The 22,219-nt window shown below is 41.3% G+C and overlaps 1 protein-coding gene across 2 annotated transcripts in view; it reads right to left on the minus strand.

Moving 5' to 3' along the window:
- LOC149466470 (septin-2A) overlaps positions 1-22,219 on the minus strand; it is a 145,677-nt gene that overhangs the window by 98,123 nt on the left and 25,335 nt on the right. Inside the window, exons 2-5 of one of the 2 annotated variants that reach the window (XM_089672489.1) lie at positions 15,152-15,194; positions 11,356-11,455; positions 9,479-9,565; positions 2,751-2,874 (exon numbers count right to left, since the gene is read on the minus strand). In XM_089672489.1, the coding sequence (XP_089528615.1) occupies positions 2,751-2,874; positions 9,479-9,565; positions 11,356-11,455; positions 15,152-15,172 (332 nt within the window). In that variant the 5' untranslated portion in view covers positions 15,173-15,194. Of the gene's footprint in view, positions 1-2,750; positions 2,875-9,478; positions 9,566-11,355; positions 11,456-15,145; positions 15,195-22,219 lie in introns of both variants that reach the window. The other variant, XM_089672488.1, reaches the window with a different exon arrangement.

Raw genomic sequence — 22,219 nt, forward strand, 5'->3', positions numbered from 1 at the left:
GACAATTTGTGGATACATTTATAACAAAAGGGTCTGGCATGGTCTTGTGGGACTTTATTATTGCAATAACCACACCGTTTGGAGCGGGGGTAGGGGTGGGGCTTTAAACTTAGGTGTCTTGTGGGTGCTCTCTTGGGCAGTTCCACATGGTTCTAGGGAGAGACAAAAGGGGCCCTGGTTAGGAACGGTATCCTTTCCCTCTGGGGTACACCTGTAGGAGAGTGGGTAAGGACTCTATCCCCCTCTTCTCCCCACCAGCCGAGTCAGACTCACCGCTCATGGTCTTTTCATTGGCTGCCGCCACTGCCTCGCCTTCCATCCTCAGCAGGGCCCCTCGGGACTGCGACTCCTTCACCGGGCTCCTGGGTAAGCACTCCCAGTGGCAATTCCTGGAGGCTTCTCACCGGCCTCATGGGGAACAAAACGCCAACCAGCGTCACCATCTTTAAGGCGGAAGTCTCACCCTCACCAGAATCCAGTTGAGAATGAGGCTTGGCCCGCAGCCTTGCTCCCACTTCCGGTCCTGCACAGAGTTGACGGCAGACTCTATAGAAGGCGTGTGACACGCTCTCTGTACATCACCGGCCTGCAGCCAATCCGCTTACAAGGTAAAAGCCTAGTCCTTTCCTGGTCAAGCCTCCCTGCTACCACGAACAAGGATAAAAGGGTGTCTGTCCCCAGAACGCCAAGCACACCTTCCCTGTGCCCACGAAGCTCCTACAGACTGGGACCCCTGGAGTGGGTGAGTGATCTGGCTACACAGCATGCCCTCCTTGGCTCAGCTGCTTAACCCCCCCCCCCATGGGGGACCTTGCAGCCCCAGGACTTAGGTCTCCAGAAAAAAATAAACGTTTCGCTGCCAGGGAAACACAGTCAAAAACTGAGATGTGGAGGGAAGGGGGAATTTAAACTTAGTTGATTTTTTGATTGCTTTTCCTGTCAGGTGGAGCTAGTCATCTTTCAGGTGTGCCGTACTGGAAGATGACTAGAGAAAATGTTTATTTTATACACACACCGTATATACAGTCTATATATTACAATTTATCTCCAAAACATTTGCAGCATGTCGTGCCTTAGGCTCATGTTAAAGCTTTATGAATTGAGCTGACTGTCACGAAGTTGGTGACCTAACCTGGGATAAGTGCACAGTGCTGAGAAGTATTACTAGTATAAAAGCCAATATAATATAGGACACAAAATATCAACAGTCCCCAGCAAGGTTGTTAAAGGGGTTTTCTGCTTTACCTGGAAATGCCCCTAACATTTTCAACGGTTTGATAATTAAAAGAAACGAAAATTGTCCATGCGGCAGAATAAAGAGCGTATCTTCTCATAGCTTCAAAAGTAAATGAACTCCATATAAAGCGTTTTCATTCTTCCTGAAACATCAGCTCATATACAATAAGGATTAATTCAAAATGCTTTAAGACCGGGGTAATAATCTTTATTTCCAGCCAAAGGATTGTGCTTTTCAAATTGATTGGCTCAGAAAATTAGCATCCTTGCCTGGTGTGTAAGCTTTGTGAATTGAGCATCTTGTGTCTTATCTGTATGTTCACCAAACAAAAAAACACTAAATAGATAATCTATTACTTAAGATTAACAAATCAGTCAGCCTGCTTTGGAAAGTAATATTAACTGGGGTGTAATACAGATCACATTGTTGGACATAGTGGTCAGCATGAAAAAAAGAACAAACTGGCCCATATTGCGCAGTTATTATCACAACTTCATCTACTTAACAAGTTCATTATAATATAGATCCAAAGCCTTTTGTTAGTACAATCCTCTGGCAAAACAGTAACCTGAGGTTTATAAAATGCGCGTGTGTGATAATAATAGAGAAAGGGTATAGCATCTCATACCCAAGAGTCAGGCATACTCTCTTCCAGTGAGTCTTAAAACATCAACAAAGTCCATCTGTCAAGAATCTGATGCAATCCTTCTATATATCAAGTTGTTACCACAGAGCAAGGGTCTCCAGACATTTCAAAGGTCCAGCTTACTGTTCTTTAGACTTTAGGGGGGCCGGATTGTGGCCAGTGGGGTAGAAAACGTCCTGGGCCCAGTATAGTGAGAATAAACATGGCCTCAAAGTTGGTGTACAGCAGGAGGAGTAGTGCACCATCACTCGTATCAGTGGAAGAAAAAGTGTCCCATTGTTGGTATCAGTGGGAGGAATAGTGTCCCATCACTGATCTTAGTTGGAGGAATATTGCCCCATCCTTGATATTAGCGGGAGGAACAATGCCCCATCATTAGTGTCAGTAGCAGAAACTATGCCCCACTGTTGGTGGGAGGAATAGTGCCACAAAGGCCAGATAAAGGCTAGCAAAGTGCTGCACTGGGTCCTCGGGCCACAGTTTGGAAACCACTGCCATAGAGTAGAAAAAAGAACAGCAATAGATGTCTCCAGGGCCCAAAATCTCAGTCCAAATGGTTGGTTTTGCATTATTTCCATGAGAATATGGTTTAAATCTGTTTACCCAGCAATAATGGAGAAAATGTATAAAAACATCTCATGGAGAGGATTCTCTGTTCCCAAGGGGTCTCTATCCAGGTCATACCAATCACATCTCCTCACACACCTCTGCTTTTTCAACAAGGCTGAGTCTGGGTTCCAAAAAGCAGCAGGTGGCCAATTGGAACCAGTGAGAAAATGCAATTTAAAAAAATTTAAAATTTCACCCACTGATCACAAGCAATATTAAATAATTATGTTCACTATTGAAAACTTTAACACTACTTACCAATCTTGGCTATTAATAGCATCACCATAGCCTGGAGTATCCACTACAGTTAGGCGCAGCTTTACCCCGCGTTCCTCTATCTCCACAGTGGAGGCTTCGATCTGAACTGTTCGTTCAATTTTCTCTGAAGAAAAACAAAAATTTAGAATGAAGCACATTTAGTTGCGCCATCTTACTGCACATAGATTGCAACTACAGGCAGCAAGTCAAAATAATCCCTCAACACTGTGCTAAAATTCAAAAAGTCCCTTCAATTTGCCTTTATCTGTCTATTACTAGAGACAAATCCAGAATACTCCTCACAGGGTCACTAGAAGCGTGCTTCCTGAATCCTGTGCTGGGTAATTTTCTTTCAGCAATTTTAATGAAACTTCTAATGTTTTGAACCAGAGTGACATATGCAAGAAATTCTTTGCAGTGATTTTTTTTTTTTACATCAGAATTCTGTATATAGGAAACATCAAGAAGTCTGTAGAGCTGAAACATAAACAGGATCCTAAAATCTGATGGGATCTGATTAAAAAAGTGATACCGTAAGCATGTAGGCACCCTATGGTATCTAATGTTTTAACTTTCAATATTCACTGGAGTATACCATTAGTATTTGGTCAATAAAAAAATTTGTTTATGTAGTTTAAACATATAAGCCCACATAATGTAAATGGTCTTGGGCATATTCATTGATACACAGGAGATTTTGAAATAGGGAATCTTCTCTGGAATTTTTATTATTTAAGCCACCTAGTCCCATAAGCAATGATAACCTTGTGTGGAAGACATACACATACAGACATAGGGTCAGTACATTCTAAGCTGCTTTAGAGAATGGACTGACGCAAGAAGTATGTAATCTTAAAATGGCTATGTAATCAAAGGAACTAAAAAAAAACAGCACTGCCCCAAACAAGGATTTTTGCCTGACATGCACTGTCCAAGGAATGCGCACGACCAGATGAAAAACTTTTATTTGTCTACGGTTATGAACATTCATGATGGAAAAACACAAATGTCCTTGTGGATGGCCAGTATCACAGTTTAGGAATGTTATTTTTTAAATATTACTGCTAATAATAATAATAGAGATGCTGAATGTTTCTGTTTGAAAAAAATATATATATCATACAATTTGCACATTTTTCAAGAGTATCTGTATGTGAGGTTTATGAGAGATTTTAACTGAAAACTAAAGAAGTTTCTGAAAATAGAAATGACACGATACCCCAAAACTTGTGCAATTACGAATGTTGGAAGCAAGTTTCAGCTGAAACTTCTGTGGAAATGGCAATCTGCCAACTCCCGGAATTCCTTTAAATATGCAGTCATTTGACAGTAAAATGCATAGATAAGATCTTGATTCTCGATCTGGAAACCACATGATGAATAGTAAGCCAGGTTGGCAGGAAACGACAGCTGCATGGAGCAAAACACCAAAGCCTTTATGCTAAGGAAAAATTCACAGTTTGTACATGGGTAGCCATTACGGGGGCATATATCTTGCAGAGATTGGCAGGCAGTGGTACACTGCCCATCCTCAAACCTGCCACACAGCCTAAGGACTGAATATAAATACAGATGGTGAAGTATTTCCTTTACTCTTCTCAATGAGAATGGGGATGGAATGGATCCATTCTCAAAATCTCTGTACAAGAAAACAATGACTTTTGAAAGAATAAATGCTTACTATCGTCCTATAGGGTAAAGCCATGATGGTTTGGCTCCCACAGAGCCCTGATCTCATCAGGTCTAACTGGAATTACATGAAGAGACAGAAGGATGTAAGGCAGCCTACATGCACAGAAGATCTGTTAGTTAGTTTGCCAAGATGTTTGGAACAACCTACCTACACTGTGTACAATGGTACCTAGAAAAACTAATGCAGTTTTGAAAGCAAAGGTTGGTCACATCAAATATTGATTTGATTTCTTTTCTGTTCTTTTACTTTCCAATTTGTTCATTGATAAAATTAAACTATGAACACTTCTATACCTGGAAGCATTCTTTTATTTACAATTTTTTTTCATACCTGCCTAAGACTTTTGCTGATATATACAGTATCTCACAGAAGTAAGTCCACCCTCACATTTTTGTAAATATTTTATTATATCTTTTCATGTGACAACACTGAAGAAATGACACTTTGCTACAATGTAAAGTAGTGAGTGTACAGCTTGTATAACAGTGTAAATTTGCTGTCCCCTCAAAATAACTCAACACACAGCCATTAATGTCTAAACCGCTGGCAACAAAAGTGAGTACACCCCTAAGTGAAAATGTCCAAATTGGTCCCAATTACCCATTTACCCTCCCTGGTGTCATGTGACTCGTTAGTGTTACAATGTCTCAGGTGTGAATGGGGAGCAGGTGTGTAAAATTTGGTGTTATTGCTCTCACGCTCTCATACTGGTCACTGGAACTTCAACATGGCATCTCATGGCAAAGAATTCTCTGAGGATCTGAAAAAAAGAATTGTTGCTCTACATAAAGATGGCCTAGGCTATAAGAAGATTGCCAAGACCCTAAAAATGAGCTGCAGCACGGTAGCCAAGACCATACAGCGGTTTAACAGGACAGGTTCCACTCAGAACAGACCTCGCCATGGTCGACCAAAGAAGTTGAGTGCACGTGCTCAGAATCATATCCAGAGGTTGTCTTTGGGAAATAGACGTATGAGTGCTGCCAGCATTGCTGCAGAGGTTGAAGGGGTGGGGGGGTCAGCCTGTCAGTGCTCAGACCATACGCCGCACATTGCATCAAATTGGTCTGCATGGATGTTGTCCCACAAGGAACCCTCTTCTAAAGATGATGCACAAGAAAGCTTCATCTTTATGTAGAGCAACAATTCTTTTTTTTTCAGATCCTCAGAGTTCTTTGCCATGAGGTGCCATGTTAAACTTCCAGTGACCAGTATGAGAGGGTGAGAGCGATAACACCAAATTTTACACACCTGCTCCCCATTCACACCTGAGACCTTGTAACACTAACGAGTCAAATGACACTGGGGAGAGAAAATGGCTAATTGGGCCCAATTTGGACATTTTCACTTAGGTGTTTACTCACTTTTATTGCCAGAAGTTTAGACTTTAATGGCTGCATGTTGAGTTATTTTGAGGGGATGTCATCATGGAGGAGTGGAAGAGGACTCCATTGGCAACCTGTGAAGCTCCGGTGAACTCCATGTCCAAGAGGGTTAAGGCAGTGCTGGACAATAATGGTGGCCACACAAAATATTGACACTTTGGGCCCAATTCGGACATTTTAATTTAGGGGTGTATTCACTTTTGTTGCCAACGGTTTAGACATTAATGGCTGTGTGTTGAGTTATTTTGAGGGGACAGCAAATTTACACTGTTATACAAGCTGTACACGCACTACTTTACATTGTAGCAAAGTGTCATTTCTTCAGTGTTGTCACATGAAAAGAAAGAATGAAACATTTACAAAAATATGAGGGGTGTACTCACTTCTGTGAGATACTGTATACACACACACACTTGTGCTTAAACGTTTGCATACCCTGGCAGAAATCGTGCAATTTTGGCATTTATATTGAAAACATTTATTTTATTTAATGACATATACAGTCATGGCCGAAATTGTTGGCACCCTTGATATTTCTCCAGGAAATCATGTATTTCTCACGAAACGTATTGCATTAACACATGTTTTGCTATACACATGTTTATTCCCTTTGTGTGTATTGGGACAAAACAAAAAAAGGGAGGAAAGAAAGCAAATTCGACATAATGTCACACAAACCTCCAAAAATGGGCTGGACAAAAGTATTGGCACCCTTTCACAACTGCGGATAAATAAGAATGTTACAAGCATGTGATGCTCCTGTAAACTCACCTGGGGCAAGTAACAGGTGTGGGCAATATAGAAATCACACCTGAAAGCAGATAAAAAGGAGAGACGTTCACTTAACCTTTGCATTGTGTGTCTGTCTGTGCCACACTAAGCATGGACAACAGAAAGAGGAGACGAGAACTGTCTGAGGACCTGAGAACCAAAATTGTGGCAAAATATCAACAATCTCAAGGTTACAAGTCCATCTCCAGAGAACTAGATTTGCCTTTGTCCACAGTGCGCAACATTATCAAGAAGTTTGCAACCCATGGCACTGTAGCTAATCTCCCTGGTCGTGGACGGATGAGGAAAATTGATGAAAGATTGCAACGCAGAATAGTCCGGATGGTGGATAAGCAGCCCCAAACATGTTCCAAAGACATTCAAGCTGTCCTGCAGGCTCAGGGAGCATCAGTGTCAGCGCGAACTATCCGTCGACATTTAAATGAAATGAAACGCTATGGCAGGAGACCCAGGAGGACCCCACTGCTGACACAGAGACATAAAAAAGCAAGACTACAGTTTGCCAAAATGTACTTGAGTAAGCCAAAAGCCTTCTGGGAAAACGTCTTGTGGACAGATGAGACCAAGATAGAGCTTTTCGGTAAAGCACATCATTCTACTGTTTACCGAAAACGGAATGAGGCCTACAAAGAACAAAACACAGTACCTACGGTAAAATATGGTGGAGGTTCAATGATGTTTTGGGGTTGTTTTGCTGCCTCTGGCACTGGGTGCCTTGACTGTGTGCAAGGCATCATGAAATCTGAGGATTACCAAAGGATTTTGGGTCGCACTGTAGGGCCCAGTGTCAGAAAGCTGGGTTTGCGTCCAAGATCCTGGGTCTTCCAGCAGGACAATGACCCCAAACATACGTCAAAAAGCACTCAGAAATGGATGGCAAAGAAGCGCTGGAGAGTTCTGAAGTGGCCAGCAATGAGCCCAGATCTAAATCCCATTGAACACCTGTGGAGAGATCTTAAAATTGCTGTTGGGAAAAGGTGTCCTTCCAATAAGAGAGACCTGGAGCTGTTTGCAAAGGAAGAGTGGTCCAAAATTCCGGGTGAGAGGTGTCAGAAGCTTATTGATGGTTATAGGAAGCGACTGATTTCAGTTATGTTTTCCAAAGGGTGTGCAACCAAATATTAAGTTAAGGGTGCCAATACTTTTGTCCAGCCCATTTTTGGGGTTTTGTGTGACATTATGTCATATTTGCTTTTCTGCCTCTGTTTTATATTTGTTCCAATACATACAAAGGGAATAAACATGTGTATAGCAAAACATGTGTTAATGCAATACCTTTTTTGTGTGAAATACTTGATTTTCAGGAAAAATATCAAGGGTGCCAACAATTTCGGCCATGACTGTATATATATGCGATTTTGCATTTCCGGGTAGGGGGCGTGCGCGAGCCCTACCCACACCGCTACTCGCGGCCTCGGTTGTCAAGCACTGATTCCAGGCCGTTAATTACTCACCGGCATAGCATTACCGACAGAGGGAGAGAACTGTAAGTAAACAATACAATTCTCTCCCCTGTCAGCTTCTGCAAACTGCCATGCATTGCTTTGCATAGCAGAGCCATGCAAAGCAGTGTGCTTACAGTGAAGCACACACAGTAAAACAGCACACAGTTAACCCTTTGGTCGCCCCACATGTTAACCCCTTCCTGCCCAGTGCCATTAATACAGTGTCAGTGCTTTTTATTAGCACTGATCACTGTATTGGTGGCACTGGGGATGTCAGTGACACCAAGTCAGTTCCCTCCCAGTGTCAGAATACCTTTCGCAGTCCCGCTATAAGTCGGTGATCGCCGCCATTACGAATAACAACAATAAAAAAAAAATCCCAGTATATACACCATCATTTGTAAATGGTATAACTTTCACATAAACCAAATTATTTACACGTGTTGGGATTTGTTTTAGAAAAGACATGTAGCAGAATACATTTTGGCCTAAATTTATGGCGAAATTTGATTTTTGAAATTTTTTTACTGGACATGTTTAATAGCAAAAAGTCAAAAATATTGTTTTTTTTCTCAAAATTGTCGGTCTTTTTTTTTTTCATCGCGCAAAAAATAAAAAATGCACAGGTGATCAAATACCACAGAAAGAAAGCTCTATTCGTGGGAAAAAAGGACGTAAATTATCTTTTCGGTGCAGCATTGCATGATCGAGCAATTGTCAGTTAAAGTAACGCAGCGCCATAACGCAAAAAATGGCAAGTCAGGAAGGGGGTAAATGCTCTGGAGGGCAAGTAGTAAATACCCTGGAATGTTTGGCCTCTGTACAGATGCACAAAGAGACACATACAGGTTAACATGGTAATTAAAGGTTAATTTCCCACATATGTGGCTTTCAAAATTGCAGTTAGTGTCTGTGGATAAATAGTAAGTTTGTTAGCTCTCACATTGATGCACTGAGCAGCCTAGATACTGAGCCATGGGGAGCAGAAAAAACTGTCAAAAGGCCTGCTTAACAAGGAAATGGAACTTTCTAATGATTGCAAAGGATGTGAAAAGATATCCAAAGCCGAGAATATGCCAGTCAGTACTGTTCAATCACTAAGAAGTGGAAAGTTCTGGGATCTCTTTAATAGCAAGCCTAGGTCAGGTAGACCAAGATTGCAGCCACAACTGCCAGAAGAATTGTTCGGGATACAAAGAACCCCCCCCAAGTAACTTTAGGAGAAATACAGGCTGCTCTGGAAAAAGATGGTGTGGATTTTTTAAAGGAGCACAATACAATAATCAATTAAAATGCAGTTTTAAGAATTATAGCAAAATTATGTGCAAAAAAAATTGTAGATGCAATATCAGGATTCACTAGGAAAGAGAAGAACAAACAAAAAAGAAGAGATTTGTAGATGACAATAAGTACCTGCTGCTCCTGGTATGTAGCGTTCCGGGTACAGGTCAGTGAGGAATAAGCTGTTGATGAGTGTTGACTTTCCCAATCCAGACTCACCTGAAAGTAAGGAGATATTTTATGTGAGAAGTAGCCTTAGGCTCTGTTAAAATTACTGTGCCCTGAAAGTCATGCGACTTACAGTATGACTTTGCCAAGTGACATGCTGGTGACCTGATGCTACTTGATACACGACTTTGCTATTTATTTTTTTTTCGACCAATTGGAAAAGATCTGTTTTTTGTTAAATTTAATTTTATTGAATTTCTAACTAAATCCAAATTTTTGGAATGACTGCAATTCGAATCGGTTGAAAATTGATCGACCGATCCAAATTTTGTGTAAAGAATAGCTGGTTGCCTAAATCAGTAAAGCATTCTAATTCCTAAGTGGAACTCGAAGCAAACAGCTAAATATATACAAGGGATATTTAAACAATATACAAAGAAGGTAGCTTTTTGTTTCATCAAAATGATTTGTATTTCTGTCCATTCAGACCTGAGATTTACACAGCGCAGTCCTGTCTGGCAGAGCAAAAAGCCTGAATTTTCTCTGACACAGTTTGATAACATATACAGGTCTTGTTCCCAACATAGCCTTTCACTGGCCAAAGAAGAAGCAGCAGAAGACTGATGAGATTATCTCTCTGTCAATCTACTGCTTCCTCCTATCAGCATGTTCCTTGTCAGCACCTGACCACTGTAGCACAACTGATTGGCCTTTGTGCTTATTCTCCATCCCCTAGTCTAAGCTCTGCTGTATAGTAGACTGCAAAATGCAGACAAGTCAAATTCAGGGACTTGCACTGCTTGTGTACTGTCGCTGTCACATTTTAACAACGCGGCTGTGCAATGCTTGGCCCACACAGTCACATTATTCATTCACAACCATCTGTGAATGAACAAACTGCCACTGAAAAAGACAGCTTGTAGTTGTCAATAAACTACAAGGGCACAGCCAGGGTGCTAATCAGTGCCCTCAAAGTTCACTGACACTTCCTGCAGCTAAATAACGGTCTGCTTGTATGAAGGTATGGGTAGACAGCTGTCAGACGTGTCTGTAGTAGCTAGGCATAGCACTCGTGATCTACTGAACACAGGTGTAATGCTTTGCTGGCTACATGTTAAAAAATAAATAAATAAATGCACTTTTTTTTTTTACCTAAAAAACAAAATCATGTGCACAAATTTTTTTATTTATTTTTTTTTTTTAACAAAGGTGAACTTCGCTTTTAAAGGAGAAATAAAAGGTTGATTAGACCCCAAATGTCCCCTGTGGACCCCACTAAAGCTGATCAAGCACAGGTCATGCTCAACAAGCTTATTCCCCAGGCAGCGCTACCAGGAAAGTCAACTCTGAACCCAGAAGTGCATTCATTCAGCAGACAAGAGACTAATACCTGTCGCGCTAGTCCTGGGCTCAGAGGAGGGACAGAGAAGCCCAGGACACATGGTGAGAAAATTGGTACCTTCCACCAGAATGCCATCAGTTGGCGTAACAGTGCCCAGATGCTATGGGAGCGAGGAGGGTGTTTAAATATCTTTGCTACCGGTCACTGTTTATAAATGGCCCTGCAAGTTTCATGCTTACAGAATTTGCCCTCTTGAAGCCAAACTGGTACAAGATAAATTCAGATGTTGTTAGAAGTTACTTCAAGTACAATCTGGCTTCGCATCATAAAAAATCTTTACAGATTAAGGACTAAAAAAAGAAATTTTTTTCTAGGCTGCATTTCACATATTTGTTAGAGAATCTGTTGATAGTGAATGATTCTAGAGATAGTCCGGCATATGCAGTCCCGATCCATTTCAGCAAAATTTGGAATGGTTTGGTTATTTTGCTCCACTTACCAACCACCATTAGGGTGAATTCAAACCCTTTCTTTACTGATTTTCTGTGAACTTGGTTGGGAAGGTTGGCAAATCCAACATAGCCAGCAGAGTCAGAAAACTAGGAAAGAGACAACGGATGTCCAAACATTGTTATAAAGATACGTGGAAAAACGGTATAAATTAAACAGCTTCAATAACAGTCAAATGTTGTTACTTCCACCAGAGGAAACTCTTCATTAAAAAGATGTTATTTCATACACAACAGTAATTCAGTAGGCTTATCTGTGAGTGACATTTTGTTAGCTTTAAAGGATAAGTTCACCTTTTATAACATTTTATATCTTACACCTGTATTCAGGATGTAATATGCAACATGTTACTGCTGCACAGCACCCCCCACCCCTCTCCGGAGTCCCCCGCTATGACAGCAGGCCTGGGATCTTCTCCTCATGCCTGCTGTCACAATTTTAAAAAGATGCAGCTGTGCGGGGCTCCACCCATCTGGCCATATCACTCATTCACAGAGTTCTGTGAATGGGAAACTACAACTACCATCAGCCTTTGCAGCTGACAGCTTGTAGTTCTCAATGAACTACCACAGCACTGTGAACGCTCTACATAGTTCACCGATTCTTCCTGTCAGTGTGTTACTCCTCTACGAGGTACAAGCAGAACGTTTACACTGACAGTCTGCAAGAGCCCTGCATTACACATGTGATCTGCTGATCATGGGTGCAATATTTTACAGGTTCCCAATAAAAAATAAATAAATAAATAATAAATGCACATGTTTATCTGCAAGATGTAATTTTTTTTTTTAAAAAAGGTGAACTTATCCTTTAAGCCAGCCATAGATGGATCAAATCTCGGCCGGTCCAGCAAGGACGGCCAAGATTCAATCCATCTACAGGCAGGCTTGATTGATGGATCTGCTTGGGTACAATCAGCATGTTTTTAGGAAGCGATTATTGTCAGAGGCAGGGATGGCTCCCCCCACTGGGAGAACACAATAGCTCTGTGGGAGGGATTCTGACAGTGTTGACGGGGGAATCGAGCAATTTTCTTTCTTGCAACCTGTACCTGCAGGAAAGAAGAAAACCACATAATCTATGGCCTCCCTTAGAATTATTTATACTGAGGTAGACCATTTCAAAGCAGAAGATAATCATAAAGTTGGCCATACATGGATCGAAATTCTGCCAGTTCAGCAGAGATCCATGTATGGGCAGGCTGGTTGTACAGATGTCGATCTACCAATCGATTTCTGTACACCAGCCTTTTGGAAAATATCCGCACGATCAGGTCAGCAGGAGTCATTCCCCCATTCAAATCAAATGTGTGGCTGAGAGAATCAGGTCACTTTTTTCATTTAACCCCCTGGCTGAACGAAAAAAGGAATGACTCATTTATGGGCTGCCAAGGGCCCATACATGAAAAGGGCCACTGATGTGCAATGCATCTTTATTTGAAGTTTAGTAGTTAGTGTACATTGTCTTAACATACTTAATAATAAAAATACAATTTTAAATAATATGGTTTTTTTTCATTTTGTCAAATGACATATGAATATTTCATACTGCCTTTTTCGAACCAACAGGCAAAGATTAATACACATGTATATGGCTAAGCTTAACTGCTTTGATAGAAAAGCCTAATAAGAACAAAACATTGAGCAAGGGAACAAATTTGAACAAGCCCCATTCTTTCACACACACCTTCCAAATTCTCTGAACATATAAGACTTTCAATTTGAGAGAGATAGTCTGAAAGCAGACAGCTTCTCCAGTAATCCTGGTACAGAAAATCTAAAATGCTCTTAGACACCAGAATCAGGAGTGCACCCTGTATTAAATATTTATAAGATTAAAAAAAAAAATGTATGTTCAATTTGCCATTTATTCTAATCTGTATCAATAGATTATGCGCATTTACCATTAAAAGGGTGTGTGTCTATTTACTGGTAATAACCCACAGTCAGGTTAAAGGCATTTTACAATTGTGTATTTATCCATGCGTACAGTGATTTTTAGGCAACCAAGTATGTCAGAGGGACCGAGGTTGTTCTTGAGTTGAGGCACAGAACAGAGAACCCAAAGTTACCAAGCGGCTCCTTCTGGGGTGGCGCTACAAATACACTGTCTCATTATCTTTTCTACTAGTGCAGTGGTGGGCAACCTTTTTTTTCAACTGAGCCAAATCTCGCCAAAACCATGATTGAAATTTATTTTGAGAGCCACATTTTTAAAACTGAAAATACATCTCCCATATAGTAATTCATCCCCCATAGTAATTCATCCCCCATATAGTAATTCATCCCCCATAGTAATTCATCCCCCATATAGTAATTCATCCCCCATAGTGTAATTCATCCCCCATAGTAATTCATCCCCCATAGTAATTCATCCCCCATATAGTAATTCATCCCCCATAGTAATTCATCCCCCATATAGTAATTCATCCCCCATAGCAATTCATCCCCCGTATAGTATTTCATCCCTCGTATAGTATTTCATCCCCCGTATAGTATTTCATCCCCCATATAGTATTTCATCCCCCATATAGTATTTCATCCCTCATATAGTATTTCATCCCTCATATAGTATTTCATCCCCCATATAGTATTTCATCCCTCATATAGTATTTCATCCCTCATATAGTATTTCATCCCCCCATATAGTATTTCATCCCTCATATAGTATTTCATCCCCCCATATAGTATTTCATCCCTCATATAGTATTTCATCCCCCCATATAGTATTTCATCCCTCATATAGTAATTCATCCCTCATATAGTATTTCATCCCCCCATATAGTATTTCATCCCTCATATAGTAATTCATCCCTCATATAGTATTTCATCCCCCCATATAGTATTTCATCCCCCCATATAGTATTTCATCCCTCATATAGTAATTCATCCCTCATATAGTATTTCATCCCCCCATATAGTATTTCATCCCCCCATATAGTATTTCATCCCCCCATATAGTATTTCATCCCTCATATAGTAATTCATCCCTCATATAGTATTTCATCCCTCATATAGTATTTCATCCCTCATATAGTATTTCATCCCCCATATAGTATTTCATCCCCCCATATAGTATTTCATCCCTCATATAGTAATTCATCCCTCATATAGTATTTCATCCCTCATATAGTATTTCATCCCCCCATATAGTATTTCATCCCTCATATAGTAATTCATCCCTCATATAGTATTTCATCCCCCCATATAGTATTTCATCCCTCATATAGTAATTCATCCCTCATATAGTAATTCATCCCTCATATAGTATTTCATCCCTCATATAGTATTTCATCCCCCCATATAGTATTTCATCCCCCCATATAGTATTTCATCCCTCATAAAGTAATTCATCCCTCATATAGTATTTCATCCCCCACAGTACTATTCCCCCCCCCCCCCTTCTAGTAAGCCAAGTCCCCCGTGTCAATTCACTTACCTTTTGCGTTCCTCTCGCTGTCTTCCCGCGCCGTTCGGGTCTTCAGGGCGGACTGTGAGAGGAGCCTAGCTCCCCTCCCCTCACGTTCGGCACGCTGCCCCGCCTACACACATCCTGACAGCCACATCCGCAGGCCGGATTAAAAGGTCCGTGCGGACTTTTGGGGCTGCCAACCGAGAGGAGGCAGGGGAGCGGCCGACCGAGAGGAGGGAGGGGAGCAGGCGCCCGGCACACAGAAGAGCCGCATTAGACTGGGTAAAGAGCCGCATGTGGCTCGCGAGCCGCGGCTTGCCGACCACTGTACTAGTGCAAAGGGGTACTAATACTATTATGGCACCTACCTTTACCTTTTCTCCAGTTTGAGACATGCTGCGTCACTTATTTTTTTACCTAAAAAAAAAAAAAAACAAAAAACAAAAAATTTAAAGGTCAAAATAAACTTAAAAAATTTTAGATAACGACTTATTTTTCAAGCTCAGCTCTAGCAAACCTGACATTTCATGCATGCAATGGGGCTGTAGTAAAAGGACTTTTCCCTACTGGATCCTCCACTCCCCTAGAAGATGGCGCACCCCCATGCCCCAGATGTGAACTGTCCCTTGGTGTCCACTGTACAGTTCAAGGCTATGGACCCTGCGTCAGTCTTGGGTAAATCAGCAGTCTACATCCTGGAGTGTAGAGAAGACACTTTGGCAACTGGTCCAGCAGCACAGAGAAGCAGAGGATTGGGTGGGTAAATCTACTTTTTTCATGCCCACTAAATGAGCAGTTAACCCTTGCAGTGCGGCACAACCCCACTGTAAGGCTTGGTTCACATATATGCATTTTGCATATAATGCTTTCTCCAGTGCTATTTGCATTTTGTACTGAGTTTTGTTCAGCTCTTTTTTTTTTTGTTAAAGGTGAAATTTTTTGTTACTGGGCAGAATAAAAATGTGAAATGCAAAACAATGCAAAAACATTCTACCATACATTTCAGCAGCTTCTCTATTGTAGCAAAAATGCTGTTTTTTGCTTTTAGAAAAAGGCCATGACCCTTTCCAAAAACACAGCAGCTCAAAAAAAAAAAAAGCATAGATATGAACATGTTCCATAGGAAACCATGTTAAATGGACTGTAGTGTGTTTCTGCAAAAAGCACTAATAAACACATTGGTATGAACGGAGCCTTGGGGAGAATTTTCTAGTTTATTGGAGTTGGGCTTTAATCATTGGTATCCTACATTCCGCACTTATCTCTCGCTTTGTACTCATTCTGTGGTGAAGGTAGGGCCTGCCCAAGCATTCTATAACTGGGTTATAAAACAAAACAGAGTTCAGCGAGCACTTGCTAAAGAGAAGCAAAGCAGCTAGTACACTAAAAAGGGAACCATACAACCTTCTAAGATAATCATAAAATATGTAGTGCAGCGCTAAACAGAATCATAGAATAGATAAAATCAAAAAATATGCTAAAAATATATATGGTCAAAATATAGGAATAACCAATATTAAAGTGCATATAGTAGCAAAGTAATGTCCTTATCGAAATGTGAGATATCAATATGCAACCAACATCCACTATAGATGTCATAAGCAGTACTATTAAAAGTCCAATAGGAGATGGGGATGGTGGAGACACAACAAGATTGAAAGAAGGTGACTTGATTAATCCCAGTGACACATGTAACCTGGTGCTGTGCAGAAAAAACGGATAAATTGCACACTCACCAGAGGCGCAATATAAATGCGCATTTACATCAAATGTATCAGAGGTCCCCTCAATCCTGGACAGGATGTAGCCTGGAATGGATACCTCTTCAGTGGATAATGACGGTACTTCTAGAGGTCCCCTTTATGGCTTGGCTGTGGGCGGGGTTCTGCTAAATACAACTCTCCTCTGAGCCCTGGGATGGTCACCTGGGGGTCCTAGGGGGTTAAATGCTCGATGTGGAGCATTTTCCCATCACACAAAATGCATTGGTGTGAACAAGTGCCATTGAAAACCGTGGTTTTCAACTGGTGCATGTAGTTTGCAGTGTGGAAAAAAATGTATGACTGCTCACCCAGCGAGCCAATCAGATGGTCAGTCATTCAAAACAAAATAAAATTTACCAATCAATGATTTTCATTCATACTGACATGTATACTATTATACCCAGTTCTTTTCAACTTCACAAGTTTTATTAAACTTTGATCTTGAAAACTGAAGCCCCATCAGGAATATTTTTGTTATTTCTACAACTATCACCATATTTATTAGTCCTGATTCAAATATGTGCAGTGCAGCGGCTTGACAGCTTCGGTTTCAGTGTGAATTGCAAAGCAGCGGGCGATAGGAATCGCACATCCCTGGGTACGTTATCACCCTATTTAAAATTGTCTGCCTTAACACAAAGCACATACATATGACCTAAAACACCTTAACATGTGGTTGTTAACACTCTGCAAAGGTATAAAACTGGCCACACTGACATGAAGATTAAAACATGTTACTTGTTTAAAATTCGAAACTGCGATAAACAGCCAAAATGTGACTGGTTTCCATTGAAACAAAGTTTTAATTTTAGGGATCAACATTGAATCATTTATTTTAATCCTATTATGGCAGCTAGATGTACACACAGCCATGGGCAGCAATACTGAAAACTGAACAATACAACATCCAGTTACATTACTTGAAGAATAGACAAAATCGGGATGCAACCTTTTCCTCAACTCCAACCGGGTGACCCTTTAATAAGTTCCAAGACCTGGCTTTACACCAAAAAGTCCCCAGAAATCTGAACATATAAACACCTCAAGTTCAGCGACAGTTTAGAATAATAGTACTGTGCTCCTGTGGGGTTTCTCAAACATTGTCAAAGTCATGTTGAGATTAATGGGAAGAACCCTTCGAGCCAACATTCAAAGATTACAGACTTGGAAAGATAATATTCTGTGTGAAACCAATCACTCCGAGATAAACAATGTACAGTATTAAGTATAAAGTAAATCTATATTTAAAGTGAAATGCCAGCCAAAACTCATCTTCTTTTACAGCACAGAGAAAGGACAAAATTTTTAGTAGATGGGAGGGATTGTTATCACGGTCTATACCAGCAACATTGTATGGGAAAAAGAATAGAGGGGAAAATGCACCAAATGTACGTGGTTAGCACTTCTACCTCGCAGCACTAGGGTCATCGGTTCGAATCCCGACGATAGAACTACCTGCTTGGAGTTTGCATGTTCTCCCTGTGCTTGTGTGAGTTTCCTCTGGGTACTCTGGTTTGCTCCCACACTGAATGTGAGATAAAGACCTTAGGTTGAAAGCTCCTTGAGGAGCATTGTATACACATTCATATATACACATACTACGGCCAAATTAGACAAGATCCAATTAACCTACCAGCATGTTTTTGGAGTGTGGAAGGAAACCCACACAGGCACAGAGGGGAACATGCAAACTCCAAGTGGTGCTGTGGTTGGGATTCGAACCAATGACCCTAGTACTGCCAGGCAGAAGTGCTAACCATTTAGCCACTGTGCTGCCCCAAATAAACACAGCTGCAGATAGAGCAGGGATGTGCAATTCATATCACCCAACGCGCGGGACATGTAGTTTCAGGCGCCAGGCAGGTAGCTTCTTTTTTTTTTGCCTTTAGCCCTGCTGCGGGCAAGCAGCAGGGCTCATCTGTCAGGTGGAAGCATTCGTGCAGCAGCAATGCTGCTCGATTGCTTCCACATAGCCCACAGTGCCAGCCGCTGCCCCCCCCCCACTTGCTATATGTCCCGGGCTCCGCTTACCCATCTGCGGATCTGCGGGCCTGTGACTGGTCCAGTGGAGGCTGGTGGTATGTCGGGATGCGGGTATAGAGGAGGAAGGAGAGTGAACAAGTCTGCTCCCCTCCCTTTTCCTGACCCGGAAGTGATGTGACGGCAATTCTGGGTCCCCAATGTCAGATTCCCGGCCATTGAGGCCGGGAAAGAATGTAATGCAGTGCGATGTGCACTGCATTACATTCAGTGGAGCACAGGGGAGACAAGCAGGGTCCTTTAGACCCTGGATGTCTCAAAAAAGAGAACCTGTCACCAAAAATCATCACATAGAGGACTTTTTGTCCCCTAAGTGATAAAAAAAAAAAAAAGTTAAAAAGTAAAAAAAAAAGTTTGTTTTTTTTTTTAAATGTGACACCCAAGCATATAACCCCCCAAAATTTTTCAAGGCCATCCACCCCCACATATGTACGCATGCACGCACAAACGTTAAAGCATGCGCTGGTGCGTCTACACAGGAAAACGATGATTGCAATACACGTTACATATCGCCGCACACGCCAGAATAAGAGCAATAATTCTAGCACCAGACCACCTCCGTAACACTAAACTGATGACCTATAAAAATGAGCTTTAAAAGCGTCGCCTGTAGAAAATATAGGGTACTAAAGTTTGATGCCATTTCACGAGCGCATGCAAATTTAAGGTTTGACATGTTGGATATCTATTTACTCAATGCAACCTCGTCTTTTATAGTGTACAAAAATTTGGATAATTTATTGCTTTTTGTGCCCTAAATTTAAGAAGCGTATTTTTTTATTGGACCTTTGTGATAATATTGTGTGACATAAAAAAACTGGAACTACCGCTATTTCATTCTGTAGGGTCTCTGGTTTCAGAAAATATATCATGTTTCGGAGTTATGTGTAATCTTCAGGCCTTAAATTATTTTTTAAACGTGTGCAAAAAACGGCTCTGACAGTGAAAGGGATAAAGGATAAGCCTGACACTCCCCTTTCCTGACAAGCACCCAATTGGTGCTCATTATACTGCAAGGTCTTTCCCATCCCTGCTAGCCCAGGTGTGGTGCAGGAGATAGGCGGGGGTGGGGAGGTGATAAACAGCGCAATGTTAAACATATTAAACATTTCAGTCACCATAAAGCCCCTTTTGTTTTTAAAAGCCCCAGATATTCCATAAAGCACCTCAGATTTAAATACGGTTTTGGTTAAAATGTATTTATTTTTCATCAGGAGAAGTAGGTTGTCATGAGGGACAAGTAGATTGGGGCACCAATTTAGTCCTTGGACAAGTAGTTTTTTAAAAAATGTCCACATCCCTGTAGAGGGTGTCTGTAAGAGAATCGATCTGAGCTGTGTGTTGGGTCAGAGGAGGAAAGTAGAGGAGAGGAGCTGTGCTGCCTGTACTGAGACTATGAGCAGTATAGGGATGTAAAGAGCCAAACTGGCACAGCTTCCAAGGGGAATGGGGGGGGGGGGGCAAAAGTGAAATCTGGGGGGGCACACAGCGCTCCCAAACACCTCCCCCTAGATCCAGCCATGTCTACACCACTTATGTCTTTTCCACAATGCACAGGGATAGCACAGTGCCTGAACTCTTTTACTGTTCAGGTTTTCAAGTAGGTGTGGCCACATCTCCCAGTGGAGGAGGTACAGGAGGGGGTGGATTGCTGAAGTTGTAACTGCCCCCTCTAAACTTTCAAACAGCAAATGGACGTTTATAGGGGCCTACATGACAGATGAAGTGCCCCTGCTGGAAAAAACAAAAGGATGGAGGAAAGAGATAACAAACGATTCATGGTTATGAGAATATGTTTAGCCTATCCTATACTTTTACTTTAATAGTTTTTGGATTTAATACTGCTTTTAAGTGGAATTTAAAAAAGTTGGGGAACCAGCAGTATTTTTAAAGCAGAAGAGACATATTAGTGTTTCTTACCTGCCTGTCTGCCCCTGCACACACAGCTCTATGTCCAATGTCAGCAGTGCCAAGATACATGAACTCCTGTACATGAGCGGGAGTGCTGTTACCTCATGGGTACATGGGAGCAGCCCTGCTGAAGATGTCAGCAGCCAATGCAGGGCGCCAGGACACTGCAGCACTGGAAGGTATAGTTTTGCTTTAAGCTAGCACAATCAGCTACAATTCAAGCTGGGAGTGGTCCTGACAGCACCACCAGCCTCCAAAAAAAATTGACTAAGCCAGGTAGAAAATTCTTGGCTATACATTGACTGCATACTATCAGATAGTTACTAGGCAGCTGCGGGTGCTGCAGCTTCCTATTTAGCATGAATGGAGTACTATATCAATTTCCTCTCATTCTGTCCACAGACTGAACACGATAAATCTAAAAGTGTATTACATCATTCCTTATTCATGCATCATAAATTGAACACATGATGGAGACAAATAAATGATGGTAATCTGTCATGTCCAGAATAAATTCTTCACATCCCGTGTACTAAAGTACCTGAAAAAGAATTGTAGGCAGTGGACATAAGACAAGGGCCTATGGAACTTTTACACAGACTAATCCCACTAGTGTGACACATCAGAGAAAAGTAATTCTGGAGAATGCTTTAAATTATAATCTATCTTAACCACTACAGGATCAGCTAATGGTGCTTGCACCCAGATAGAACAAGAACTCTGAGCATTCCCAGCTCAGCAGGATGCCAGTCTGTGGAATATCATTTCCTGTCATACATCACACAGCGTGAAAGGAGGTCTGCTGCCTTTCGGGTTTAATGGAACCTTGGGTGATTAGGAGTCTGTAAAAAATACTTCTGCTGTGTTACCCATGAAGATGGGTGCACTATATGAGGTGGTTTCAATCTTATAGGCTCCCTGCTCAGACACAACTGTAAGACCACACAAGAATGTGCAAAGCAAGCATGTAGAAAGCGTAAAGCGCAGCACTACTCAGCTAGACTCAGGGAAAAAGTATAAGACCATATTCCAACAGTAAACATGGGGCATACTCACTTTTTATATGAACAAGGCACAATAATAATAATAATAATAATTGGTGTTCCTTCACAGTGTTATTTTTATGTTTCACTGTAAACATTTAAAAAAAATGTAAATAAAGAATGTTTAAAAAAATAATAAACATAATTGGCATTGTAGGTGCAATATACCAATACAGAGGGTAGTACTCCCTCTTGCATTCCTATTATAATGAACAGGAAAATACTGTAGAGTGGTAAGAAGACATTGCCCTAAGAGCTCAGAAAACTCAGAGTAAAGAATAATGTAGAAGAAAAATATCAGGTCTTTCCTATTGTATTTTGACCTGTTCATTCCATTTTCATATGCCGTATTTTTCGCTCCATAAGATGCACCTAGGTTTTAGAGGAGGAAAACATGAAAAAAAAATATTCTGAACCAATGGACTGCAGACATAGTACAAGAAATTACCAAAGACTGCGGACATACTACAGGAGATGACCAGAGACTGCAGACATAGTACAAGGGATGACCAGAGACTGCGGACATACTACAGGGGATGACCAGAGACTGCGGACATACTACAGGAGATGACCAGAGACTGCAGACATAGTACAAGGGATGACCAGAGACTGCGGACATACTACAGGGGATGACCAGAGACTGCGGACATACTACAGGAGATGACCAGAGACTGCGGACATACTA

Source organism: Staurois parvus, unplaced genomic scaffold, assembly GCF_062004578.1.
Source record: "Staurois parvus isolate SC_StPar_1 unplaced genomic scaffold, SC_StPar_1.0 ptg000129l, whole genome shotgun sequence".
Lineage (NCBI taxonomy): Eukaryota > Metazoa > Chordata > Amphibia > Anura > Ranidae > Staurois > Staurois parvus.